This window comes from Delphinapterus leucas, chromosome 10, assembly GCF_059928025.1.
Source record: "Delphinapterus leucas isolate spDelLeu-1000000601 "Yukka" chromosome 10, BTC_Dleu_Yukka2, whole genome shotgun sequence".
Taxonomy (NCBI): domain Eukaryota; kingdom Metazoa; phylum Chordata; class Mammalia; order Artiodactyla; family Monodontidae; genus Delphinapterus; species Delphinapterus leucas.
In genome coordinates, this window is record NC_143138.1 from 66596426 (window position 1) to 66623571 (window position 27146).

At 54.4% G+C, this 27146-nt stretch overlaps 3 protein-coding genes across 26 annotated transcripts; 1 reads left to right on the plus strand and 2 right to left on the minus strand.

The window, feature by feature from the left end:
* CDHR4 (cadherin related family member 4) lies at nt 1-10074 on the minus strand. Of its 23 annotated transcripts, none has more exons than XM_089919359.1 (20): nt 9078-10066; nt 8486-8915; nt 6612-6796; nt 6326-6488; nt 6165-6247; nt 5548-5658; nt 4807-4910; nt 4476-4612; nt 4011-4194; nt 3761-3914; nt 3421-3514; nt 2943-3146; nt 2723-2862; nt 2340-2490; nt 2039-2259; nt 1733-1797; nt 1097-1153; nt 908-1012; nt 651-681; nt 1-151 (listed from the first exon to the last, which is right to left on the minus strand). In XM_089919359.1, exons 2-18 carry the CDS (start codon nt 8529-8531, stop codon nt 913-915), a joined length of 2199 nt encoding a protein of 732 aa, XP_089775485.1. In that variant the 5' UTR covers nt 8532-8915; nt 9078-10066; the 3' UTR covers nt 1-151; nt 651-681; nt 908-912. The 23 variants fall into 23 exon arrangements, 21 of the variants coding, with proteins under 21 accessions (XP_089775485.1, XP_089775482.1, XP_089775481.1 ...); XM_089919356.1 differs by having other exon boundaries at nt 651-678; nt 1655-1797; nt 9078-10063; XM_089919355.1 differs by having other exon boundaries at nt 1655-1797; nt 9078-10062.
* A 5423-nt stretch (nt 10075-15497) lies between these two features.
* On the plus strand, nt 15498-17733 carry INKA1 (inka box actin regulator 1). The gene is made up of 2 exons (XM_022573096.3): nt 15498-15733; nt 16480-17733. Exons 1-2 carry the CDS (start codon nt 15521-15523, stop codon nt 17278-17280), a joined length of 1014 nt encoding a protein of 337 aa, XP_022428804.1. The 5' UTR covers nt 15498-15520; the 3' UTR covers nt 17281-17733.
* Nucleotides 17496-26240, minus strand: UBA7 (ubiquitin like modifier activating enzyme 7). Of its 2 annotated transcripts, XM_022573094.2 has the most exons (24): nt 26081-26240; nt 25828-25996; nt 25594-25728; nt 25378-25484; nt 24970-25060; nt 24734-24869; nt 24436-24533; nt 24196-24342; nt 23599-23781; nt 23310-23417; nt 23073-23153; nt 22840-22995; nt 22581-22746; nt 22296-22501; nt 22133-22197; nt 21858-22041; nt 21710-21784; nt 21273-21456; nt 20650-20732; nt 20283-20369; nt 20000-20191; nt 18344-18436; nt 18168-18268; nt 17496-17710 (listed from the first exon to the last, which is right to left on the minus strand). In XM_022573094.2, exons 1-24 carry the CDS (start codon nt 26134-26136, stop codon nt 17581-17583), a joined length of 3033 nt encoding a protein of 1010 aa, XP_022428802.1. In that variant the 5' UTR covers nt 26137-26240; the 3' UTR covers nt 17496-17580. The 2 variants fall into 2 exon arrangements, with proteins under 2 accessions (XP_022428802.1, XP_022428803.1); XM_022573095.2 differs by lacking the exon at nt 22840-22995.
* Between the last annotated feature and the right edge of the window lie 906 nt (nt 26241-27146).

Sequence of the window (27146 nt, forward strand, 5' to 3'; positions counted from 1 at the left end):
TCTTCTCTTTGTAATTTTGTTTATTATTGAATCAACTTGAAAACACATAATCATGTGAAGAAGAAATTCCACAAATATGATGCAGCTTCTTGGCCTCAGAGCCAGCGCCGGGCTCCTGTGTGCGTGTTGAACAGGTAATCTCTGCCTGTACCTGAGCTCAGATGGTCAGGGGAGAGGGAGGGTACTGCTGGCTTCAGCAGAACTACCTCCATCCCCTAAGGACAGGGAAAGGTATTCCAGCACCCTTGGTGTGACCCCCTCCCTTCTGCTTGATCCAGCTTGTCCCCTCCCTCCTTTCTCAGCACATCCTTTGAGGTCTGGCTCAAATGCACAGGAACCATGATTCCCCAAAACTGGACACCAGCTCCCCTAAGCCCAGTGCCAGATTACTCTGCTATAATTCACGGTGACAGTGGAGCATTTGGGGGCCTCTTCCCTCACCACCTTTCCCCCTTTCCCCCATGGGCAGGAACCAGATCATGTTCGCCAGGTGTTTGGCAAACACTGGCTGAGGGGTGAGTGGGGGTGAGAAGAGACCCCATTCAGGGAAACAGTAGATAGGATGCCTGGTGGGAGGCAGAGATATTGAAATGGGGTATGGAAAGAAAGTGGGCCCAAGTAGAGAATGGTTTGGAAAGAGGGGGACTCACGGGGGTCCTGTGCTCTGCCATCAAAATACTGCTGAGGTGAAGAATGAGAGGGTGCAATGAGTTGAACCCTGCCCATGGGGAGCAGGTGGAGGCCTGCCCCCAGAAGGGTCAGGAGCCCACCTGCCTCCTCCATGCTGATGGTGCTGGTATGGGCCCTCCCACAGGAACAGCCATCCATGGGAAAAGGGGCAGGCTTGGCAGGGGAGCACTCTGCAGCAGCCTCAGTGCCCACTGCACAGGATGGTAGGTTGACATACCAGGCTCATGACACTGCTGGGTGCCTGGGGTGTCTCCATCCTCGGTGCCTCCATGAACCCCTCAACGGACCCCTCAGTTCCCTGGATACTGGGGCAAAGTAGGAGCTGGAGTACAGGATAGGGCTCTGGGCCCCAGCCTGAGTTTAAGAGATGGACTTCCAGGCATAGAGGTATGCAAAGGAGGCTTACCTGTTCAGCAGTAGAGCCTGGGTTGGTTTGCTTGGTACCTGTAGCACCTGGGCCAACCTAAAATGCCAGGAGGAGGGACCAAGCAGTGAGAGCAGCAGTCCTGCTGGCTCCAGAAACCAGCACCATTCATCTGCCCCTTTTATTGGGGATAGCCTATGTCTGTATGCAGTGCCCACATTTTTACTCCCACCTACCCCTGGGTTCAGTCCTGTACTCACAAGAAACTCAGAGTCTAAGGGGAAGGTCAGGTTTCAAATGGAGGGCAGGGGTCAGAAATAGGGATAAATGCCCAATGCATGACAGACTCAGATTCTAAAGCCCTGGGCCTCATCTCATTCCAGGACTGGGTTCTGCCAGCGATGGAGACAACTTTCTCCCAGTGTATCTCTGCCTCTAACCTGATGACCACTGGAAGGAGAGCAGTCCTGAATATCAGTTTGTCTGCTCATCAACTTGGGCAATCTTGGGTAAAACCAGCTATCACAGATGCGATCCATCTGCGATCCAGCCCCCCAGTGGGCTGGGGGGAGGCAGTCAGTACAGGGATAGCAACCCTACCCCCACAGGAGCCTGCTGAGGAGCCAGCCCAGAGCCAAGAGGAGAAGGGCACTGGTCACTGTCAGCACCACCACAAACCAGGGCTCCGGCTGCCAGAAAGCCTCCGTGTCTGTCACAAGCAGAGGTGTCATCATTGAAGTCACCTGAAATGGGGCCACAGCTTCACCACTGCCCTGCCAAAATGCCCTGATCATCCAGCCTTCAAAGCCCTCCAAGGGCTGGGCCACCCCACACCCCAGATTTCTCTTCTGTATTGCCAGGCTCTTTGCACTCAGCAGTTCCCTCTGAAATGCCTTCCCCCATCGTTCCACCTGGAAAACTAGGTCCCTGCATCCTCCAAGATCCTTTCTTCCCACCCACCAAGGGCCTGAGGACCCCCCTCACTGTGGCTCTGTGGGTGCTGGTGGCCACTGTGCTGGCCCTCCAGGGAACTAGATGCACAATGACAGTGGCTGTGGTGCTGAGGTGGGGGGTGGAGGGACCTGCATCGGCCACACGGATCAATAGCTCATAAGTATGGGGCTGCTCTGGCCAGGAGGGCCCCAACGTGAGGTCGTTGAGCACCAGGACAGCTCCTTGCAGGCTGAATTGGCTCCAACTATTCCCTGAAAACAGAGTGGCAGAAGAAGGGGACCATTGCTGGCCTGCCTCTCCCCCACAGCCCAGTGGTCCCCTTGGCCCTCACCTCCCACAATGCTGTAGGAGAAAGCCAGGCGCTGTGGCTCTTGGGGCACCCGACATGACACCCTGGTCACCTCCATGCTGCGGCCCAGGTGAGTGTGGATGGTGAGCTCCTGAAATGGGGGCTCACACTCGGGGGCATGGTCGTTCACATCCTGCAGGCAGGTAGTCAGATCACCCACTCCCAAACCCCCAGGCCAGCCCCTCAGCCTCCTCCCACCACAGCCAGAACCTTGGTATCAGGCAACAGGTTCCAAAGCTTTCCACAGTGAGACCCCACCCCTCTCCAGCCAACCAGTGGAGGAACCTGAGACAGTGCAAAAGCAGAAGGCCAGAGGGAGATATGAACTCTTTCCAATTCTTTCCAAGGCTTCGGGGCTCAATTACCTCCACCTCAATGGTAATTGTGCAAGAGCCTGAGCGGTGGCAGGTGGGGTCCTGGTCTTGGCTATGGTCAGTCAGCAGGACAGTGAGCCTGTGGAACTTCTGCAGCTCATAGTCCAAAGGCCCCAGGAGGCGAACCTCCCCTAGAAGGGGTGGCCACTGCCTCAGCTTGCAGAGTCAACTCTGGCTTCGCCCCTCCATCCCAGCCCTGGGGTGGGAGTACCGCTGAGACGGTCCACAGCAAAAGTGGCAGACCCGCCAGGGATGGAGTACTCAATGCTGTCGTGCGGGTAATCCATGTCCTTGCCCACCACAGAGCCCAGAAGAGCGTGGGGCCCTGCATCCTCACGAACCCGGAATGTGCGTGGGACACAGGCTGGGGAGAACTCGTTGACAGGTGTCACCATCACCAGTACTGGCACCTCAGCTGGAAGCCGTTTGGCAGTCAGGGAGCTGGCCTGGGTTGCCCAGCCCTGCCCTGGCGGCTTAAGGAGGTAGAGGCTCTGGAAGGAGGAAGGACAATAGCCCTCCCCTGCCAAGGGGTCTCAGCGAGGAGAAATGTGCCTCTGCCAGGGGTCTTTGGTGGAGACAACCCTGCCCTATTGGTTTCTGAGGGAGGAGAGATGACCCCATCCTGAGAATAGGAAGAAGGTATAGAAGAACCCGGTCCTGAATGTCCAGGCCTGGGCATGGTCACTCACTGGTCATCAGAGGCTGACCACCATCAAGCACCAGAATGGAAGCTGCATGATGAAAGCAGGTGCCAGGCGTGTCACAGTCCAGTGTGGCATTCACCTAGTCAGAGGGGCCAGAGGGTGATGCCCAGCCAAGGCCTGGGAGAGCCTTGAGCCACACTGGGCTGCCTCAGGCCAGGTTACTCACAGATAGCCTACCCTGACCCTCCGTTTTCCAGACTGTAAAACAGGTTGGCTCCACCACCATCTCCTTCACCCTCGTGGTCTCGGCTCCCGCAGACCATTGGCCCACCCCCCTTCCTGTTCAAGCACTCTGCACATGGGTCTGGGATCGGGGACTGGGCACCTCCAGGACTCTGTCTTGAAGGCAGAGGCTGGCTGCGCCAGCAGGGCTGTGGAACAGTAGCTGGTAGTCCAGGGTGGAGCCAGGAGAGTCCGGGTCAGTGCAAGTGAAGGTATTCAGCACGGTGCCCACAGGCGTGGTCTCGGGGATTTGAGTCCTGGGAGCAGAGGGCAGGGCGGCAGGGCGGGAGCTGGGGCTGGGCGGCGAACCATGGCTCTACCCAATAGCCAAGGTAAGGCTCCCATATACTCACGCCAGCAGCGCTGGTGTGCAGCGCGGGGGCCAGCGGTTGACCGACTGCACGTCCACCTTGAAATCAAGCTCGGCGCTGGCCCACGGCCGGAGACGCTCAAAGGCCTTCACCCGCAGCCTAGTGACCGCGGCGTCTGGGGCTTGCGCCAGCTCCAGGGGCGACGTTGTCCGGACCACTCCGTCGACTGGGCGGGTTGGGAGGGCGGGGGACGCAGAGTTCGGCCCCGCCCCCAGCTCAGTCCAGTTCCCACCCTCCCACGGATCCGCTGGCGGGGGAGGGCGCAGAGACTGACCACTTGGCCGCCTCCTCCAAGGCTCGCTTCTAACTTCGGGCCCCCAAACGCGACCTCGCCCCAGTTTCTGCCTCGGCACCAGGCTCGTTTACTCAAGAGAGCGATGAGGTAGTGCGGGTCGCTTCTAGACCAGCCGCAGAGGCATCCCCTTACCCGCCCTCCGTGCCCCTCACCGCGTCCGATGGAGAAGAGCCGGCAGGGCACTGGGGAGAGGATCTCGTAGCGCACATCGAAGCCCCGGGCCTGGACCTGAACCACCTTACTTCCGGGGACCAGGTTCTCCGGGATGGTGATATTCTGGGCTTGCTGCCTGGGCCAAAATGGGGGCACTGGCTCCTACTTTCTCCCGCCACCCCGGCGGGGTCTACGGACCCCTCCCCTGGGTCTTCCCTGGTACAGGAGCCAGCTGGGGATGCTCAAGCAGCCCCACACCTTAACCCTACTCCTAATTCCCTGGGGCTAGGTCCTGCCTTCCCCACTGTTCCCAGGGTAGGGGAACCTTACAGGAAGGAGACCTGGCTGGAGGGAGCAGGCAAAACTTTCACTGTCAGCATCCCACAGCAGCTTCGGCCTTGTCCAAAGTTCACCAGGATCTGAAGCTGGAAGACCTGCGGTGCACACAAAACAAGAAGGGAACCACGGTGTGTGTCTACCTGTGTATCTGTGCCCAGTCGTCCCTTCAAATAGGCAGCGCCACCTCAGGACCTCCGCAAGGAACCCCGACACTCACTCCTCCCTATGACCTGTCACTCTGCTGACAGATATTCCTTTGTGTCTCACTCTTCTGGGTCATAAGTCCTTCTCTTAGGATGCATACAGCCCCCAAAAGAGTAATATATGAATCATTCACAATGTGAATTATCATCTTAGAGTTGCTAAGAGTCAGTCAATAAGACGTGGAAGTTTTAAAGAAGGAACTTCTCTAACCTCCTCCAGACTACACTAGGCACTGTACCAAGAGCTTTCACTTCCTGTGTGACTGCTCAGAACTTTCTCCTTTCTATAACGGGCACCATGGCTCCTGGAGCCAGGGATCCCTCTTCTTTCTAGAACTCCAGAGCCCAGCACAGAACCACGCCAAGGTGGGAGTACAGCCAGCATGGGGCAGCAGGTACAGGTATGGGCTATGTCTGGAGAAGGCAGCATGATTGAGGAGGTCAGGAACAAACAAACTTCCAGGAGGTAGTGGCTCTGCCCATTTTATGCCCAATTCATGGATATCTCCAGGTCCCAAGTCATGCTCACCTTTTGAGCCTGGCCTTTGAGGCCCTGGGATGGCGCCTGCAGCCAACCCTGCCCATTGATAGAGAAAGGTCCAGGGAAGTATGGCGGATCCTGGGCACTGGTGATGCTTATCTGACAGGACAGAGATGCTGGAGGCCCCTTCCCCAACCCTCAGTGCCCCAAGCATCCCTGTCAAAGTCCCCCAACAACCCAGCAGGTACCTGCCCACTCTCAACTCTCCCATACCCTGCCACTGCCACTCTAGCCTGGGCTCCCCCGGGCCTTGATCCGCAATCCTCTCTGCTTTTAAACTAATTATTTTGTTTTTAATCTAGATTTCTTTTGGAAATCTGATACAGAAATTTCATGATACAGAAATTTCATGAAGAATTCAGAAGAATTTAAAGAAGAACTCAGCCCCTGAGATGTCCCTATGGGAACAGCCATAGTCATTGGGGGTGGGCAGCCCTCAGTGGCTCTCTCCAAAAACATGCATCATTGCTGAGGCTCAGCTGTAGACTAAAGAATCCTTCTGCAGGCTATGCTTGGCCAGGCAGGGGCTGGGCTTGGTCTCCGCATCTCCCCCCGACCCTCCATCCTACCCCCCACCACCACCACTGCCCATGTGCAGGGCTCACCTGGGCTCCCTGGCCTGGGAGCAGCAGAGTGTACAGCCGGGCCCCAGGTTTGACAGTTTCTGGCACCTGAATGATTTCCCCAGCTGGCCAGAGGGGAGGTCATGGGGGGTTCTGTTCAGGTCATGCCTGCCCACACCCCCTGCCTGCTGTCCCTGCCTCACCTGGGCTGGCAAATCGACCAGCACACTGGATATGGCCAGGGTCCCGCTGCACATCCACAGAGAGTGGCCCCTCCATCACATGGTTGCCACATGTGAACCGCAGCTGCAGTTCATAGTGGTTCACTGTCAGGGCATCCAGCCGGGCCGAGCTGCTCAAGGTCATCTGTGGCAGGAGGCAGTGCCATGTGGGGCCTAGGATCTCCATCCCCCTATGCCACCTCTGGCTTTGTGAATTTAGGGTCTGTCCTTGTTCCCCCATGGTCCCCAGTTGTGCCCATGACCCTACCTTGCCCACATAGATCCCCTGCCATCTAGTTAGGCTAGGCGGGTTGAAGAAGGTGGTGGGTGGCTGCACATGGAGCAACTCCAGGGTGGGTGTGTGTGAAGAGCAGTTGAAGGAGAAAGACTGAAGGATGGTGCCAGGTCCCTGGCTCTCAGAGACATTTATGAACCAGGGCAGGGAGTGGAGGTCTGTGAGGAAGAGATGATTCAGGCTGGAGGGCCCCATTCTCATGGAACCATATACACAATCAGAGTCCCTCCTTTCTGCCTTACGGCCTGGCCACATCCTGGAAACAAGCAGCCAAAGTCCTTCTTTGTCCCCCACATCCAACCATGGGTCAGCTCATTTCACAGACTGGGAGTGAGAACTTGGTCGACGAAGCAGCCAAGAGAAGGAATGAGGGTCGGGGATACAGATCTTTGCCATTTCCTGGCTCCCCCCACCCCCTGTCCTCCATGGTAGCTTATCTGAGAGGGATCAAGACTCCACTGTGGAGTCAGGGGGTGAGAACTGGAGTTCCCCCACCCACCAGCTCCTCACCAGAGACAACCAGAGCAAGAAGAAGCACCAGGGTCCTGAGCAGCACCATAGTGGCCTGAAGATACAGACAGCAGAGGAGACTACAGAAAGCCAGAAGTGTTTGTCAGGCCCACCCCGTTGCCAGGTCAGTTGCTCAAACAAAGCTGGGCCTCCAACATTCTAGCCCTGCCCATCCCTAGTGACTGAGCTCTAGACTCTACAGCCATCAAGAGGCCTGGAAAACTGCATTTTTTTCACTGCTCCCAATGAATTCCCCTATTTATTACTAGAATTCAAAGGAGATGTGAGGGGAGAAGGATCAAGCTTCAGATAGGGAAACTGAGGCTCAAGGAAGTCTTGGTCATGCAGTCCTTGGAGACAGAGCAAGCACAGAACCCAGGAAAACAGGGCCCAGGACCTGCTACCCCACAGAGTCTGAACTCCAGCTGCCCACTCCCATTAGAACATTATCTGCCTAGGGACTTCCCTGGTCGTGCAGCAGTTAAGAATCCACCTGACAATGCAGGAGACACGGGTTCAATCCCTGGTCTGGGAAGATCCCACATGCCACGGAGCAACTAAGCCCGTGCACCACAACTACTGAGCCTGCACTCTAGAGCCCATGAGCCACACCTACTGAGCCTGCGTGCCACAACTACTGAAGCCCATGCGCCTAGAGCCCATGCTCCACAACAAGAGAAGCCACCGCAAAGCCTGTGCACTGCAACAAAGAGTAGCCCCCGCTCACCGCAGCAATGAAGACCCAACACAGCCAAACGAAGAAAAGAAAAAAAAAAGAAAGAACATTATCTGCCTATAAAATCTGACCCCAACCATCAACAAAATCTCTCAAAACCTGTGTACATTAAACAAACAAAAGGTATCCTTGGTGACAGAAATAAAAATGGTGGTTACTTTTAGGGGTATCAATTGGAGGGGGCAAAAAGTGGCTTCCTGGAGTGGCTGGTGATATTCTATATCTTGATCTGGGTGACAGTTGCACAGGTGTCTACAGATTTTAACATTTATAGTGCTGTACCTTTGAGAGTTGTCTGTTCATTTTATTTACATTATATGTCAATGTTTAAAAGGTTGTCTACACATGCCCTCTCCAGTTCTTCACCTCTCACTCTCTTTTCTACCCACTATAGTTGAGCTTGTCCCTCTCTCCATAAAAATGCCCTTGTTGGGGTCCTCAGAGACCTTCAAACTGCAGTTTATTCTCTACTCTCACCACTTCGGCAGCATTTGATGCTGGCTCCCCTTGGCTCCTAAGTGCCCACACTCTCTCAGCTTCCTCCCACCTCTCTGGCTGCTCCTGCTCAGTTCCTTTGCTGGTTCTGCTTCATCGTCCCTACCTCCACCCAGTGGAGTGTTCCAGGGCTCAGTCCTGACTGCTGCCATCCTCTGTCCACCTTCCGCCTCACATCCAGGCACATGGCCTTAAACACCATCCACTCAGATTGGTTCAAGATGGCGGAGTTGAAGGACGTGCACTCACTCCCTCTTGTGAGAGCATCAGAATCCCAATTAGCTGCTGAACAGTCATCAACAGGAAGACACTGGAACTCACCAAAAAAGATACCCCACATCCAAAGACAAAGGAGAAGCCACAGTGAGATGGTACGAGGGGCGCAATCACAACAAAATCAAATCCCATAACTTCGGGGTGGGTGACTCACAAATGGAAGAACACTTATACCACAGGAGTCCGCCCACTGGAGTGAAGGTTCTGAGCCCCACGTCCGGCTTCCCGACCTGGGGTTCCGGCAACAGGAGGAGGAATTCCTAGAGAATCAGACTTTGAAGGCTAGAGGGATTTGATTGCAGGACTTCAGCAGGACTGGGGGAAACAGAGACTCCACTCTTGGAGGGCACACACAAAGTAGTATGAGCATCGGGACCCAGGGGAAGGAGCAGTGACCCCATAGGAGACTGAACCAGACCTACCTGCTAGTGTTGGAGGGTCTCCTGCAGAGGCAGGGGGTGGCTGTGGCTCACCATGGGGACAAGGACACTGTCAGAAGAAGTTCTGGGAAGTACTCCTTGGTATAAGCCCTCCCAGAGCCCGACATTAGCCCCACCAAAGAGCCAGGTAGGCTCCAGTGCTGGGTCACCTCAGACCAAACAACCAATAGGGAGGGAACCCAGCCCAACCTATCAGCAGACAAGCAGATTAAAGTTTCACTGAGCTCTACTCAGCAGAGCAACACCCAGCTCTACCCACCACTAGTCCCTCCCATCAGGAAGCTTGCACAAGCCTCTTAGATAGCCTCATCCACCAGAGGGCAGACAGCAGAAGCAAGAAGAGCTACAGTTCTGCATCCTGTGGAAGGAAAACCACATTCACAGAAAAATAGACAAAATGAAAAGGCAGAGGGCTTTGTACCAGATGAAGGAACAAGATAAAACCCCAGAAAAACAACTAAATGAAGTGGAGATAGGCAACCTTCCAGAAAAAGAATTCAGAATAATGATAGTGAAGATGATCCAGGACCTCGGAAAAAGAATGGAGGCAAAGATGGAGAAAATGCAGGAAATGTTTAACAAAGACCTAGAAGAATTAAAGAACAAACACCTAGAAGAATTAAAGAACAAAAACAAACAGAGATGAACAATACAATAACTGAAATGAAAAATACACTAAAAGGAATCAATAGCAGAATAACTGAGGCAGAAGAACGGATAAGTGACCTGGAAGACAGAATGGTGGAATTCACTGCTGCGGAACAGAATAAAGAAAAAAGAATGAGAAGAAATGAAGACAGCCTAAGAGACTTCTGCGACAACATTAAATGCAACAACATTCGCATTATAGGGATCCCAGAAGGAGAAGAGACAGAGAAAGGACCAGAGAAAATATTTGAAGAGATTACAGCCGAAAACTTCCCTAACGTGGGAAAGGAAATAGCAACCCACCTCCAGGAAGCTCAGAGAGTCCCAGGCAGGATAAACCCAAGGAGAAACACGCCGAGACACATAGTAATCAAATTGATAAAAATTAAAGACAAAGAAAAATTATTGAAAGCAGCAAGGGGAAAATGACAATAACATACAAGGGAACTCCCATAAGGTTAACAGCTGATTTCTCAGCAGAAACTCTACAAGCCAGAAGGGAGTGGCATGATATACTTAAAGTGATGAAAGGGAAGAAGCTACAACCAAGATCACTCTGCCCGGCAAGGATCTCATTCAGATTTGATGGAGAAATCAAAAGCTTTACAGACAAGCAAAAACTAAGAGAATTCAGCACCACCAAACCAGCTCTACAACAAATGCTAAAGGAACTTCTCTTAGTGGGAAACACAAGAGAAGAAAAGGATCTACAAAAACAAACCCAAAACAACTAAGAAAATGGTAATAGGAACATACATATCGATAATTACTTTAAACGTGAATGGATTAAATGCTCCAACCAAAAGACACAGGCTTCCTGAATGGATACAAAAACAAGACCCGTATATATGCTGTCTGCAAGAGACCCACTTCAGACCTAGGGACAGATACAGACTGAAAGTGAGGGGATGGAAAAAGATATTCCATGCAAATGGAAATCAAAAGAGAGCTGGAGTAGCAGTACTCATATCAGATAAAATAGACTTTAAAATAAAGAATGTTTTGGGCGTTATAATTTCAGTGAAATTATAAAGATCAGAGCAGAAATAAATGAAATAGGAACAAAGAAAACAATAGCAAAGATCAATAAAACTAAAAGCTGGTTGTTTGAGAAGATAAATAAAATTGATAAACCTTTAGCCAGACTCATCAAGAAAAAGAGGGGGAGGACTCAAATCAATAAAATTAAAAATGAAAAAAGAGGGGCTTCCGTGGTGGCACAGTGGTTGAGAGTCCGCCTGCTGATGCAGGGGACATGGGTTCGTGACCCAGTCTGGGAAGATCTCACATGCCGCGGAGCGGCTGGGCCCGTGAGCCATGGCCTCTGAGCCTGCGCATCTGGAGCCTGTGCTCCGCAACGGGAGAGGCCGCAACAGTGAGAGGCCCACGTACCACAAAAAAAAAAAAAAAAAAAAAAGCAAAAATGAAAAAGGAGAAGTCACAACGGACACTACAGAAATACAAAGCATCCTAAGAGACTACTACAAGCAACTCTATGCCAATAAAATGGACAACCTGGAAGAAATGGACAAATTCTTAGAAAGGTATAACCTTCCAAGACTGAACCAGGAAGAAATAGAAAATATGAACAGACAAATCACAAGTAATGAAATTGAAACTGTGATTAAAAATCTTCCAACATACAAAAGTCCAGGACCAGATGGCTTCACAGGTGAATTCTATCAAACATTTAAAGAGCCAACACCCATCCTTCTCAAACTCTTACAAAAAATTGCAGAGGAAGGAACACTCCCAAACTCATTCTACAAGGCCACCATCACCCTGATACCCAAACCAGACAAAGATACTACAAAAAAAGAAAATTATAGACCAATATCACTGATGAATATAGATGCAAAAATCCTCAACAAAATACTAGCAAACAGAATCCAACAACACATTAAAAGGATCATACACCATGATCAAGTGGGATTTATCCCAGGGATGCAAGCGTTCTTCAATATATGCAAATCAATCAATGTGATACACCATATTAACAAACTGAAGGAGAAAAACCATATGATCATCTCAATAGATGCAGAAAAACCTTTTGACAAAATTCAACACCCATTTATGATAAAAACTCTCCAGAAAGTGGGCATAGAGGGAACGTACCTCAACATAATAAAGGCCATATACGACAGACCCACAGCAAACATCATTCTCAATGGTGAAAAACTGAAAGCATTTCCTCTAAGATCAGGAACAAGACAAGGATGTCCACTCACACCACTATTATTCAACATAGTTTTGGAAGTCCTAGCCATGGCAATCAGAGAAGAAAAAGAAATAAAAGGAATACAAATTGGAAAAGAAGAAGTAAAACTGTCACTGTTTGCAGATGACATGATACTATACATAGAGAATCCTAAAGATGCCACCAGAAAACTGATCGGTGAATCAGCTGATCAACGAATTTGGTAAAGTTGCAGGATACAAAATTAATGCACAGAGATCTCTTGCATTCCTATACACTAACAATGAAAGATCAGAAAGAGAAATTAAGGAAACAATCCCATTCACCACTGCAACAAAAAGAATAAAATACCTAGGAATAAACCTACCTAAGGAGGTAAAATCCTGTACTCAGAAAACTATAAGACACTGTTGAAAGAAATCAAAGATGACACAAACAGATGGGGAGATATACCATGTTCTTGGATTGGAAGAATCAATGTTGTGAAAATGACTATACTACTCAAAGCAATCTACAGATTCAATGCAATCCCTATCAAATTACCAGTGGCATTTTTTACAGAACTAGAACAAAAAAATCTTAAAATTTGTATGAGACACAAAAGACCCCGAATAGCCAAAGCAGTCTTGAGGGAAAAAAATGGAGCTGGAGGAATCAGACTCCCTGACTTCAGACTACACTACAAACCTACAGTAATCAAGACAATATGGTACTGGCACAAAAACAGAAATATAGATCAATGGAACAGGATAGAAAGCCCAGACATAAACCGATGCACCTATGGTCAACTAATCTATGACAAAGTAGGCAAGGGTATACAATGGAGAAAAGACAATCACTTTAATAAGTGATGCTGGGAAAACTGGACAGCTACATGTAAAAGAATGAAATTAGAACACTCCCTAACACCATACACAAAAATAAACTCAAAATGGATTAGAGACATAAATATAAGACTGGACACTATAAACCTCTTAGAGGAAAACATAGGAAGAACACTCTTTGACATAAATCACAGCAAGATCTTTTTTCATCCACCTCCTAGAGTAATGGAAATACAAACAAAAATAAACAAATGGGACCTAATGAAACTTCAAAGCTTTTGGAAAGCAAAGGAAACCACAAACAAGACGAAAAGACAGCCCTCAGAACGGGAGAAAATACTTGCAAACGAATCAATGGACAAAGGATTAATCTCCAAAATGTATAAACAGCTCATGCAGCTCAATATTAAAAAAACAAACAACCCAATCAAAATATGGGCAGAAGACCTAAATAGACATTTCTCCAAAGAAGACATACAGATGGCCAAGAAGCACATGAAAAGCTGCTCAACATCACTAATTATTAGAGAAATGCAAATCAAAACTACAATGAGGTATCAGCTCACACCAGTTAGAATGGGCATCATCAGAAAATCTACAAACAACAAATGCTGGAGAGGGCGTGGAGAAAAGGGAACCCTCTTGCACTGTTGGTGGGAATGTAAATTGATTCAGCCACTATGGAGAACAGTATGGAGGTTCCTTAAAAAACTAAAAATAGAATTACCATATGACCCAGCAATCCCACTACTGGGCACATACCCTGAGAAAACCATAATTCAAAAAGACACATGCACCCCTATGTTCATTGCAGCACCATTTACAATAGCCAGGTCATGGAAGCAACCTAAATGCCCATCGACAGATGAATGGATAAAGATGACGTGGTACATACATACAATGGAACACTACTCAGCCATAAAAAGAAATGAATTTGGGTCATTTGTAGAGACATGGATGGATCTAGAGACTCTCATACGGAGTGAAGTAAGTCAGAAAGAGAAAAACAAATATCGTATATTAACACATATATGGGGAACCTAGAAAAACGGTACAGATGAACCAGTTTGCGGGGCAGAAATGGAGACACAGAGGTAGAGAACAAACATATGGACACCAAGGGGGGAAAGTGGTGGGGTGGGGGTGGGGGGATGGGATGAACTGGGAAATTGGAATTGATATATATACACTAATATGTATAAAGTAGATAACTAATAAGAACCTGCTGTATAAAAAAATAAATAAAATTCAAAAATTCAAAAAATATATAAGTGAAAATAAAAATAAAAGCATTGCTTACTTAATGACTTCTCTTTTGGAAAAAAAAAAAAAATACCATCCACTCACTTTGCCTCCCAGATCCAAAGCTTCAGTCCTGATCTCTCTCCCAGGCAGCAGAGTCACACACCCAGTGGCTGACCCCACATCTCCTCTTGGATGCCTAACAGGCATCTTAAGGGTCACATGTCCACAAATGATCATTTGATTTTCGTCTCCAAGCCCACTCTTCTCCAGTCTTGCTTGGATTGATTCATGGCCATTCCATCCAATCAGTTGTTCAGGCCAGAAATCTAGGAGTCATGCTTCATGCTTCTCTTTCTCTTCCCATACTCATGCATCAGCAAGGCTTGATTTTTAACTCCAAAACATTCCCCCAAGGGACCCCTTTCTTTGCAGCCCAGGTGATGCTCAAAAGCCCCCATTGCTCCCCATCACACCAAGAACAAAACCCCTTATTCCTTTCTAAGACTGCTAGGAGCCTGGTTTTGCTGACCTTTTCACTCCCCCAACTGCCACCATCAGAGATATCTAGGTCTGCTTTATGTTATGTCCTGTCTAGCTTCTGTCCTCTCAGGGCCTGTAACTGGCTCATCCCACCACCTAGAATGCCCCTCTTCTTGATCTCCCCTTGATGGCTCATCCAGATCCCATACAGAATGCCACCTCCTCTGAGAGTCCCCTCTCCCAACCTGGCCCGTCGCCCTCATTCCCTGGTATTTTTCTGTCTACAGACTTGTCTAGTTTGTCTCCAGTTAGTCTGTGTCCTTGAACCTAGCCTCCGACTATGGAGCGGGCTCAGGTAAGGTGGGTCAGAGAGCCCCGCCGTAACCCCCTGTACTCAGCCCGCATGTGGTCTGGGGCAGAGGGGATGGGAGTGTCGCCGCGGGAATCGCAGCTAACCAGGCGCTGCCCACTAGAGGGCAGCCCTGCTTAGCTAGGCCGAGACGAGGGGCAGATAGGGCGGGGTCTGGGCCTTGGCCGAGGCTCCTCCCCGGTGCTGCAAAGAGGTTCGGCGTTCCCGGAGTCCTCTGAGGGGCCGGACCCCTCCCATGACTTCCAGGGACTGTCAAGGCCGGCTACAGGAGCGGATTCAGTGGGTCGAACCGCGAGTGGGCCACATCAGTGCCGAATCCGACGATTGGGGGCGCTCTGCCCGCTCAAGGGCGCAGCCGGGGAACCCGCGCGGGAGGGACCACAACTCTATCCTGGGAAAAATGGGGAAGCTGAGGCTACCGCAAGGCAGCGACTTGTCCTGGGTCATGCAGCGAACCCGGAGTCAGCTCAACGGCCCGGGTAGTCAGGGGCCGGACGCGGCCCAGCTTCCAGCTATAGTCCTGCCCCTCCCCCCAGAGCTGCTGTGGAGTTGGTAGTGGGTGTCCGGCTCACCCACCCGGCAGAGTCCGGGGGGCGGGGCCACATCAGCCCCGCCCCAGCCCCATTGGCTGCGGCGCTAGGGGCGGGGCCGGGGCTGCCAGATGTTGGGGCGGCAGCGACGGCGGGAGCTAGGGAGAGGGAGGAGCCGCGGAGCCAGGCGGAGGGTAAGGGCGCCGCTGGACGGCCCGCGGGGCCCTCTCCGCATCCCTCTGGCTGGAGTTCGAAGAGGAACTGGCAGGCCTGGCGGGGGCTCCGGAACGGGCATGCACAGTGCTCGGCTTGACAGTTTCCTGGGCCAGCTCCGCTGGGAACTGGTGAGGCTTGGGAGCGGGTGTGGCTTGTGAGGACGTGTGTGGGGTGCTCGGCTGCCTTCCTGCCCGAACGGCACTCGGGTGGGGGGCTCTCCCGAGTGCCCATCCAAGACAGGATGGGGGCGGGGCGACGCAGATGGCCCAGATGGCCCGCGTCGGGTTTCGGACGGTTGGAAGCTGTGCTGGGCATCAAGTAACAGCCGCCCAGCTGGCCGTGCTGCCGGCGCGGCGGAGGAAGTTGGTGGGAGAAACTTCTTGTGGGGCGGAGCAGAGGGCTGTGAGGGACTAAAGAGGTGTGGCGCTGCTGTGGATGCCCCCTATTCCAGGCTGGCCTGTACCTCTGTCCTCTATACCCCACCTGGCAGGTGCTCTATTCTTCTCTGAAAGACGCTGCGGGCTTTGGGGAGCTGAATCCCTCAAGAGTCACAGGATGCCCCCCCCAGCCCTGAGCAGGACTTATTTCCCAATGCAGGCCCGCAACCCTGCCTCCCGCCCTGGTGGCGGGTACCGACTTGCCCGGCGCTGCGTGCTGCAGCCTGCCGGACTGCCACCAGGTCGGCCGATGGGAGCCACACGAGCTTCGTGTGCCAGCGCCCCATGCCGGCCGGCCCTGTGCCCACTAGAGGCTTTGCTGCCTAGGCCTGCAGGGCAATCCAGCCCTCCTGGGCCTTCTGTTTTGGAATTGGCCTGACCAGGCAGACGGGTGACAAGCACTGCTCCTTCGACTTCTGCCCTCTCTTCTTCCACAGCTGTGTGGCCGGGACACAGACTCACCCCCAATGCCTGGCCCCCTTCCAGAACCCCCCAAACCTGGCCCAGGCATGCGGCTCAAGCACCGGCTCAGGGCCTCAGATGCCTTGGAAGAGGACTCAGCCTGTGGTGTGGAGGAAGAGGAGGAAGAAGCTGTGGTGACAGGAGACAGGGGTGCAGCCTTGGGAGGCCCCAGGGAGCATGCCCTAGACTGGGACTCTGGCTTCTCAGAGGTGTCAGGCAGCACATGGAGAGAGGAAGAGCTGCCTGTACTCCAGCATCCAGCACCCTCAGCATGGCCCCCCCGTAGACAGCGCCTCTCGGCCAGTGGCATCCCCCTGCCTGGCAGAGCTCCTGCGGCCAGTGTACCACCTGCCCACCGACCACGGCCCAAGTCCACCCCAGACGCCTGCCTGGAGCACTGGCAGGGGCTGGAAGCTGAGGACTGGACAGCAGCCCTACTTAGCAGAGGTCGTAGTCGCCAGCCCCTGGTGCTGGGAGACAACTGTTTTGCTGACTTGGTGCACAACTGGATGGAGCTGCCCGAGGCAGCAGGTGAGGGGGACAGTGGGGGTGGGCCCCGTGCCCGTGCTCGGCCCCCCCAGTTCCTGCTTGGCCTCTCTGAGCAGCTGCGGCGCCAGCTGGCCAGGGCACGCCGGGCTGCAGTGGCAGGAAAGCGACTGTCATGCCCACCTCGCCCGGAACCCGAACTGCCTGCAGATGTCTCACGCTTTGCAGCCCTCATGAGTTGCCGCAGTCGCCAGCCCATCATCTGCAATGATGTTGTCAGCTACCTCTGACCCTGCCCTCCAGCCTGGGACAATAAAGGCCTTTCTCTGCACTGTCCTGGTTCCATACCCCTGAGGCTCCAGGAGGCAGCCTCAGTCCTGCAAGGCACAACTCAGGCAGGCGAATCTAAAGAGCCTTTTCCCTCCCTGCAGGGGTCCCTGTCATGTCCATGTCACACCCCATGTGTCTGCCCCGTGTTCCATCATCCATCCTGTCCACTTACACCTTCCTTCAACAAGCATTTATTAAGCGCCTACTGTGGGCTTGGGATGCATGGCTCAACAGAACTGGGTGGTGGGGCTGCTGCCTTGTCACAGCTTGTAGTGCAAGGGTGGGAAGGTAACGTCCTCCTTCTCACCCTCATAGCTGAGCTCCAATACCAGCACCCGCTGCCCAGGCTCAGGCACCTGGCGTGTCACCTCCAGCACCAGATCCGTCACCCTGGTGGCATGGGGGGGAGAGGGGTGGGGAGATTGGGTAGGTGAGCAGTGGCAGGCAGAGAGTGTCCTGGCATGGACTATAGGGTGTTGGCGGGCCATAAGGAGCCCAAGCCAGGAGCAGGAGCAGCCCAAGACAGGAAACATCTGAAACTATTTTAGGAGCGGCTGGCGGGGTGGGCAGGAGGCAGGAAGCTGTGAGTCCTCTGGGAGTGGGCCGTGAAAGGGGAGCTGAGCAGGGCGTGAGCTGGTGGGGCTGGCCAAGCAGGCAGCTCCTAGAGGCCCCTCCTCAGGCTCTTGGCCCTCACCCCGCCCCCAGCCCATTTGCTGTCTCCATTTGGCAAAAGAAAACTTCAGGAAGGTGTGAGGGGCCCAAATGGGATTGGGAAGAGGAAAGGCTGCTTGTCCCCCACCTCCAACCTCCAGGGACAGAATGAGGTTAAAGCCAGGTGTGGGCTCACCTGCGGGACAGGTGCTGGTCCTGCTTTTCAGGAGACCATCCTGCCGAGTAGAGTAGGGCCTTCCTGTGCAGCAGCATCCTCACCCTCAGCCCATTTAGTTTCTAGAGAGAGACAGGTTAGGTGCCAGCTGGGCCAGGCTGGGCCAGGCCTGGGGGAAGGGCAGGAATGGGGCACACCTGGACATGGGCCAGCAGTGACTCCAGGGTCCTCTCGGGCTGCCCAGCAGGCACTTCCAGGCGGTCCCAACAGGTCCACTTCCAGTGATGGAACTGGGGGGCGGTAGTGGGGAGGAGTGAGAAGCTTCTTACACACACACCCTCCCCCTACCTCAGTTACCAATAGCTTATGGCCCCTTTCCTAGGGGAGGAGCTGGACTAGAGGCAGGAAGGAGAAGCCAGGGGGTGGGGGTGGAAGGTGGGATCTGGGCCCAGAATCTCAACACCCTCCCCGCCCATGCTGGGGCCAGCACAGGAAATGGGGCTACGGGGCCCCCACAGAGGGAAACAGGCGATCCATCACACGGTCGTGTGTGTGTGTGTGTGTGTGTGTGTGTGTGTGTGTGTGTGTGTGTGTGTTGTTGGGGGGAGCAATGCTTCCTGAGGAAGCGGGAGCAGGGCTGCTGCAGTCTCTGATAAAACTGCTTGTTCCTCAAATGCAAGGCTGGATGCTGGGGGTGGGGTAAATCCTGTCCCCTAATCCTTTACCACCAGGGCCTTGGACTACTCATGGGCACATGGCAAGAGGCACAGTGACTCTAGCAGGAACACAGTCCACAGAGGACTCCTCTTCCTGTCCCTTTGTTCCTTCCTTATTTCTGGAGTCTTGGGGTTCTGGTACCCAGAGCTGAGGGCATAAGGGTGGCAGGCAGCCAGGCACCAAGACAGGAGGAGTTCTGCCAGCTCCCCAGAAAACACAGTGGGGTCAAGCTGAGACGAGGCCAGAGGTGAGATGGGGGGCCCTTCCCCTCCCCCTCCTCCACGGACAAAGGCAGCTTGTGTTCTAGCTAGAGGAGGGGCCCCTCACAAAGGGGCTCTGTGTGCTGTGCCCTGAGGGACCCCAGGGCTGCTCAGCAAAAGCCCAGTGCTGGCCCATGACCTCTCCCCTCTCCCCTGGTGAGGGAATTCTCTCTGTACCCTCTCCTCTGCCCTAAGGAAATGCCAACTATTGCAGAGCCTGGGCACACAGCCAGGGGCATTCATAGCCCTACACTTGAAGGAACACACATGTACACAAGCCCACATGTGTACTCACATGCACACACACGCAAGCCCACATTGTGAAAGAGCCCTGCAGTCCCATCTGGCACACAGATGTGCAAGCATGCTCCCTCCATGCCCACACACCACAGGGCCAAGGATGCCCAGACCTGTGTGCACTCACACCTGTGACATGAATGCATCCCCACAGGGCTGCACACCCCACACCCGTGGTGGTGAGCTCAGTGCCCTTTAACTCAGGTCGAGGGGGCGGGCCAGGATCCCCATGCTTTGCAGGCCGATATTAGGCTCTGTTTGGGGCTAGGGCCCTAGTCCCCCCTCCCCCTCAGGGGCACTTCTGGGAAGGAGGGAACTGCGGGGGATGTCTGGCTCCACTAATGAGTTAAAGCTGCAGCTCCCCCAGACCCTGACTGTTGGGGGGTGGGGGTGGCTGACGGCTGCTTCCTGTGTCTGACAGGTCCCAGCCTGGCTTTGCAGCAGGGAGGCGACTGGAGGGAGTCTTGATGACTCCCCCAGAGTCTGGGTCCTGATGAGAGCCTGAAGCTAAAGTAGGGCCTGTTTGGGTAGGTGCAGGGAAAACTCAGGTCTGGTATGGGTGGGGTGTCAAGGGCTCACCTTCTGGATGGCTGGGGCGTGAGGTACCCAGCGGCTAAAGTAGTTTTCAGCCAGGTTCAGGTAGCTGTGGCGAAAGGCACTGCGGGGCCGTGGGCTACCCACCACCTTATACAGCTCCAGGCCCACCAGGCCAGCCACAGCTGCCGTAGTAGTGGCAATGGCTGGGGTAATCCGGCCCACAATTCGCTTGGTCTGCCAAGGACAGGAGATTTGGTCTGGGCCCAAGGCATAAGGCTAGGGTTTGACCCCCACCTCCAGGCCTGAGCCCCAAGGGGCAGGGTACCTTGGTGCGGTCGGCTGGTGGGATCCCATAATTCTGAGCTCGCAGGCTTGCCGCTGCCGCCACAAAATCCACATGGAAATCATTGTCCTGTGAGGCCCAAGGCACAGTAGTATTAGCATTGTCCCAGTGCCCCTCACCTCGGCCGAGCCTGTGCCACTGCACAGCTCTTCACACAATTCAGTGGGGTGGATGCTCACATCTCCCCACTTAACAGATAAGGAGGCTGAGGCTTGGGGAAGCTGAGCTGCTTCTGGGGTCCTTCTGGGAGGAAAACTCAGGCCAAGGGGCTTCAAAGCTACCTTCTTAGCTCTTGACCTTCCCCAACAACCTCTCTAGCCCGGCCCTTCACCCCCACTTGGGCTCCCACCTTCTCAAATGTCAAGGGTTCCAGGGGAGGGCCCACAGTCCAGATTTCCAGGGCTTCATGCAGTTGCTTCGACTGCTCAGGGCCTGTCAGGGGAAGGGGGTGTTGGCGCAGTCCTTAGTCCCCATGTCCTGTGCTCCTCTGGAGCCTGCTGCCTATCCTTGGTCCCTGCCAAGCCTATCACTTACCACTTTCAAGGAGACCCCTTGATGGATGGTGCAGTCTCCTGTCCAGCAGCCCCAGCCCTCACTTGTGTGTGTGTGTATGTGTGTGCGCCCATGCACACCTATGTGACTCTGTTCTCATCTGGGGGCCACAGATAGTTGCTCCCTAGGGCCCAGTGGTTTGTGTTTTTTTGTTTGTTTTTTGTTTTTGTTTTCTTTGGCTGAGAGTCTGCCAAAGGAATGGGGGTGGGGGAGTGGGGTGGGGGTGGGGTAGGCAGCAGGGAGAGGACCTACTGAGGGGCCAGAGGATGAACCCAAGGCTACAGAGAAGCAAGGTCAGAGGGCCTGAGAGGTACTGAGTGGGCTTCAGGGCCCCCAGACCCTGTCTTCTTTCTGCAGCACAGGCTGAGGAGGGTCAGGCCTTTGGGTGACAGCACGGGGGACCAGGGTCAGGGACCTCACCAAACTCAGCATAAGCCGAAGCCAGCTCCAGGTCACTAGCAAAAATGGGGGCTAAGTCCTGGGGGTCAGGCAATGGCAGCAACTTCAGCAGTCGCCTGAGCGCAGTCTGGTCCCGTGAGCCAGGCAGCCCATGCATCTGGGCATACAGGTTGGCAGCCGCCAGCACGTAGAGGAGATGCGTGTCCTGCAATGAGACCAAGAGCATGGGTGGCTGCATGGGCTTGAGCAAGCTTGTGTGGGTGCATGGGGTGGGGGTCACCGCCCATTTGTGGATCTGTTTGAGTGCCTGCTTCTGCCTCCCATTTGGACACCCACATGTGCACAAACATGGCTCTCTCCCTCTCAGCGTCTGTGCATCTCTACAAAATATAGAGGTGCCCACCTCCGTTCTGAGGGGCCATATTCCCATCTCAGGGCCGCCAAGGGACTCCACTCACTTGGCTGGCGTCAAACTCCAAGGGCCGGGGACACTGTTTGGGACCCGACCAGAAAAGAGTTCCATTCTCTAGCACCTAGGGAAATGGAGGCTGCTGGGCTCAGTCGGGTCACCCTGAGCCCTCAGCCCCCTGACCCCTAGCCACCCACTTTGTCGGGTGGGAAGCGGCTCAGCAGCTGTGTGATGCCATAATGGAAGCAGAGTTGCCACTGGCCAAGGGCCCAAAGCACGCAGTCTCGCCAGGTCTGTGGACGCTCTCTCAGGACACCCAGCACCACCTGCTGCACGGTCAGCACCTGTGACTCATCCAAGTGTGCCAGAGACGTGAGTGCCCTGCGTACAGAGGAGAAAGTCTGAGGCTAAGCCCTAAGCCTCTTGGTGTTAGGGAGCCTGGACTCCCATTCACCCTTGTTGGTGGTCTTACTGTTGGTGGCAGTTGACGGTCTCGGCAGACAGATGGAAAAGTCCTTCAAACTCATCCCGGGCCCACTGTGAGGAGAGGGAGGAACCATGAGGTGCCGGTTGGCAAAGGGGTCTGCAGCTGAGGACTGAGCCAGGTGGGTAGGAGTCTCTGGGGTTCTTCTCACCTGCAAGGTGTGCTCAGTTGTGCTGGGGAAGTGCCGCACGGTGCAGACAGGGTAGGAGGCATCCTCAGAAGCTGCAGCGGAGGCAGGGGCTCTGTAGTCCTCAGTCACGTGTGGTATGAACACACAAGCACTGCCCAAGGTGCCCTTTGTGCCCGCCTCGAGTAGTGGCTTCAGATAGTGGGTGCAGCGAGCAGCCACATAGCGCCCTGGCGAGGGGGGCAGAGGGTCAGAAGTGGGGCTGGCACAGCCTCAGACAAAGGGTGAGTTCTAGGGTTGAGCACTCACGGGCCTGGAAACTGTCCAGGGCAGCAGCCACGCCATCCACACTGGAGAAGAAGTTGTCCCCATAGATGTGCTCTGTAGTAAGATCCAGCTGGTAGGTGAGCGGGGTCACCTGCAAGTCTGAGTTCAGGCGGTGAGCGGCCTCTGCAGCCACCTCCGCTTTTGGCCTCTGAGAAGAAAGCAGGAAGACGTTGGGTGGGGGAAGGGGTGCATTGTGGGAGGACAGTCCAGGACACGGGTGTGGGGACAGGTCAGCACTCACACCAAAGTCCTGGGGCCTGAAGAGAAACTGGCGGCTGAGGTTGGAGCGCTCCACATGGTCCATGTCAGCAACAGTCACGCCCCCACTGCCGCCAGCCCCCAGGCCCACTAGGGCAAAGCCTTTGAGCAGCTCACAGCCGATAGCGCCAGCACCCACCTGCCAGCAGGAGCAACCTTAGCCAGAGGGCCAGGACTTGCCCTTCCACATACTCCCAACCTCATGACATAGCTCACCAGGAGGTAGTGCTGGTGGCTCAGCTTCTCCTGAAAACCGGCCCCAAACACTGCAATTTGCCCGTCATAGCGGCAGTCTCTCTAGGGGACACAGACAGGGGTCAGTGATGGCCACTGGCCTGTGCTGCATCTCCCTCCTGCACCCAGTTTTCCAGGTCAGGATCTCGGGACCGTTCTTCCTCTTTCCCCCCAGTCCTGAGTTTGGATAAGGCTTGCACCCCTACCCCAGGTTCTCACCGGTGCATAGTCCTCATGATTGGGAAAGGGCTCCTCATCTTCTGGAAGGCAATCAAGGGCATCAAAGTACAGCCACTGGTCCAGGGGCATAAACTTCTTGGAGACTGCCTAGAAGTCAGCACTTCAGTCTGGGGACTCTTCCCACCTCCTAATCCCCTCAGATCCTGGCTGAGGGCTGCACCCAGGTTGGTGAAGCCCCCAGGGTCACTATCTGGTGTTGGGCACCCTGTGGCACCCACACCGACCTCTGCACCCTTCCCAGCCCCGCCCTGCCTCTACCTGTACCCACCTTCAGCACTTCCTGAGCAGCCACTGCACCCAGCACAGCTGCCATGGGGCTCAAGCCACCAGCACTGCTCAGGGCAACTGTCCGCACCAGAGCCTTATCCAGCTGCTCCTCCAAAGGCTCTCCTTCTGTCCCCTTCAGTGATTCCAGGGCCTGGGCTAGGTCCACCACCATCTCTGCATCAACCTATCGGGTAGAACTCCGTTGGTAAAGCAGCCCCAGCTTGAGCTCCACTCCCCATTTGAAACCTTCAGGCAGCCATCCACCCTGTTCCACAGAACAGGAAGCAGAAGCCTGAGTGGGAGGGTCCCACTAGCGGATGCCCGGTGCCAGACAATGGCCCTGGAGGCTTCCCCAACCTGGAGGCACCTTCCAGGCCAGATCTTAGGGGTTAGGAGTAGCATGGGTCCCCAGGCTTTGTGCTTGGCCCTTTCATGGACCCAGCCTCTGGTCTATAGATACTGTGTATCATCTCCTTTATATGAGTGGGAAACTGCTTCTGGATTCAGTCTTGGATCTGTAAGACAGTCATTGTCGCCTCCTGGTAGGTGAGGCCCTGTTAAGACAGAGGCTGGAGGGAGGGGCATCGGGGCCACTCACGGGATCCCAGGGCTTAGGAGGGCGGCCATGGAGCTGCTGAAACTTGTGCAGTGCACGGAAGGCCTGATGCAGGCAGTGGGCACGGTGAACTTCCTGGGGACTCTGGGCCACAACACGGGGCTGAAACAGGGCTGTGTCCAGGGGCTCCTGCAGGGGGCACTCGGTTCACATTCATGTCCAGGACACTGTGGGTCCCTCGAGGTGCCCAAGCTCCCAAACCTCAGATGCACTTGAACTCACGTGGCTCACAGTCTTGGGTCTCTTGACCTCAGTGACAGCCCCACCACGCAAATAATGAGAGAAAGTTGTTGTGTCCCCAATCTCCAAGGTCCCATCTCCTGGGGGAGATTGAGCCTGGTCAGTATGCCCTCTGAACCTGAGTAGTTCCCCACACCCCATCCTGTCTTGCATCTACATTCTTGATGTTGCTCCACCCTGAGGAAGGGGGAGGGAGAACTTATCTCCAAGGACCAGGCTGTGTCCACCCCCAGTGGGGACCTGGGCACTGAGCCTGGAGTTGGAGTGGGGTTGACTTAACTCTGCACGTGGAGAGGCCGAGGAGCACAGCCGTTGAGCTCCACCATGCCCTCAATGCCTGAGAAAGTCACCAAATCCCCATTGTTGAAGCGGTGGGCATCAGCCTCTTCTCTCAGAGTGAGAATGCCAGGGGAGCCCTGGATAAGAGGTGGCTTGCTCAGGGCTGCCTGTCCCTGCTTTCCACAGGCTCTGGCAGCCCCTCCTTAGTAGGTGAGCACCCCCCACATTAGCACCCACCTGGGAGATGTGCTGGATGGCAGCCACCAAGGGTTCTGCCTCTGTAGGGTCCTGCACAGTGAAGTCCTCACCAAAGTCACAGAACAACTGCCTGTGGTGGGGTGGGAGGGGTCACTGAGATGGCTCAGTGGTTAACTGCCACAGTTGTGGTGAAGGGTGACGTACACTAGGGCAAGCCCAGAGGAATCGGGAAAAGAATGCTGGGAGAGGCTTGAAGGATTTACTGGATCAAGTCTGGAGGCTGGGGTAGAGGAAGCACACAAGTGGGACTGGGGACTGTATAATCAAGAGGGGATGCTGGGACAGGCCTGAGGTTGGGTGGAGGGGATCTGGAGCAAGCCTGGAGCTGAGGACAGCACTGGGACCAGTTGCTGCCTGTGATGTGGCAGGCTAGGTAAGCCATCTCACCCCACGAGGCCTCGGGTGTCAGCCACCAAAAAGCAGACTCCGTGTTTATGGCAGATGGTGCCCACCTTCAGCTGCTCCTGTAGCTCCGAGGCAGTCAGCACCACCACCTGGGTAGACCTCATGATCAGCAGGGCCAGAACCACTTCAAGCCCACCCTGCTGCTAAAGGCTGGAGGGGGACACTGGGCTGGCCTGGAGAGTAGGGCTGGGAGGGCACCTGGAAGTCCAGCAGCAGGTCCTCGGTGATGTCACCTGTGTGGACGCACACCTGAACAGCTCCATTGAGCTTAGCCAGCAGTTCTTGAGATGCCTCAGCCCTGCTCCTTCCCAAGTCCTGCTCTGAGAGGAAAAACTAAAGAGAGACCCAGTCTGGCTTTAGCAAGGAGTTTTCTCTTGGGCCCTCTCCCCAAGGGCTATAGTCTGGAAACCCATAGCCCCCCAGGACCCTCACCTGGGCAGACAGGTCAGACCAACAGGTAGGGTGGGGATCATGAAGAGTGAGGCTGCCCACGCCCATCAGGACCAGGTTTTTGGCCACCTCAGCCCCCACGCCCTGCAGGCCTGACAGTAGCACCTTGGCTTCCTGAATCCTCTGCATGGCTGGCAAGCCCAGCACATACCTGTGGGTGGGAAGTAAGAGGGCAGGCGATTGGAGATCAGAAGTCAGAAGGCCACCCCACTCTCCTCCCCACCTCGGGCCTCACAGCTGCCGCGAGTACAGCTCTTCATCCAGCGACTTGGAGGTCTCCAAGACATCCATCCTGAGGCCTGGGGCCGGAAAACAGGCTGCAGCGCTTACAGATAGGGTCTCTGCGTGGCAGGTAGTGCCAGCAGGAGCCAGTGCAAATAGGCACTAAGGCTAAGGAGTGAAGCACACTGCTGGTCACAGCTTTCTTCCTGGCTCCTCTGTCATTTCGGGGGAAAGCAAAAGTGAAAGTGAAACTAGACTGAGCAGGCTCCTGGTCCTGCCTCCAGCCTGTCCAGCACAGCCTAGCCTGGCAAAGAAGAGTTCTGCCCTAGGGCACTGGCAAGGTAGGACAGAATTCCTGGATCTGTTCCCCCTCTGGGAGAGCAGGTATTTCTCTTGAGGGAGGAGGCAGGGCCATAGGAGGGATCCATGCGGTCTCCTGTAGCTCCCTAGATGTCCTGAACCTCAGGCCCCTATCCCCCTCAGGGGCCCCTGCCTGGATGCGCTTCCTGCCCACAGAGTACCGGTGGGAACTCCCTTGTCCTGAGGACTCGCCTGGTCTCCTAACCACACACAGAGACTTAGAGACCCTAGAGGGCAGAGCCAGTCCCATCCCAGAGGCTGTGAGAGCTTATGGATTATGTTGTCCCACATCCAGGGTTTAGACTACAGACTTGGGGTGGAGCCTAACATCTTTGAGAGCGCCTGTGTGCCCCTGAGCCATCTCCTCAGGGATCAGGGATTCCCCTCTGCCCACAGCTGCCTGGTCAGGACAGTCGGCAGCTCTAGGTGGCCTGTCAGGATCTCTCACTGATGAGTGCCAGGACTCAAAGAGGGTTCTCAGTCTCTGAGTGCCAGCCCCGAGAGTGGGAGGCATGGGGCAGCCATGATCACGTGTCCTTATTTGTCATTTAAACTTTTATTTTGAAATAATTATAGACTCAGAGGAAGCTGCAAAAATAGAAAGGAGAGATCCTGTGTACCCTTCACCCACAGATGTCCCCTTCTGCCTTCTTAGGAACTGGGGGCCAGTTCTTTAGAGGATGGACCACAGCTCCCCACAAAAGTCCACAATAGCTAAA

What these genes read in the sequence shown, in the direction of transcription:
- CDHR4 (XM_089919347.1), bottom strand. Translation starts at nt 8,531, where the DNA reads ATGGCAGCAGTCAGGACTGAGCCCTGGAACACTCCACTGGGTGGAG. An exon ending in CTCAGCAGGCTCCTGTGGGG is followed by an intron (nt 1,154 to 1,654) that starts GTAGGGTTGCTA and finishes CTGGCATTTTAG; the next exon opens with GTTGGCCCAGGTGCTACAGG. An exon ending in CAGGCTCTACTGCTGAACAG is followed by an intron (nt 996 to 1,096) that starts GTAAGCCTCCTT and finishes ACTTTGCCCCAG; the next exon opens with TATCCAGGGAACTGAGGGGT.
- INKA1 (XM_022573096.3), top strand. Translation starts at nt 15,521, where the DNA reads ATGTTGGGGCGGCAGCGACGGCGGGAGCTAGGGAGAGGGAGGAGCCGC. An exon ending in GCCAGCTCCGCTGGGAACTG is followed by an intron (nt 15,734 to 16,479) that starts GTGAGGCTTGGG and finishes CTTCTTCCACAG; the next exon opens with CTGTGTGGCCGGGACACAGA.
- UBA7 (XM_022573094.2), bottom strand. Translation starts at nt 26,136, where the DNA reads ATGGATGTCTTGGAGACCTCCAAGTCGCTGGATGAAGAGCTGTACTCG. An exon ending in GAGCTGTACTCGCGGCAGCT is followed by an intron (nt 25,997 to 26,080) that starts GTGAGGCCCGAG and finishes TCCCACCCACAG; the next exon opens with GTATGTGCTGGGCTTGCCAG. An exon ending in GACCCAAGACTGTGAGCCAC is followed by an intron (nt 24,343 to 24,435) that starts GTGAGTTCAAGT and finishes TGCCCCCTGCAG; the next exon opens with GAGCCCCTGGACACAGCCCT.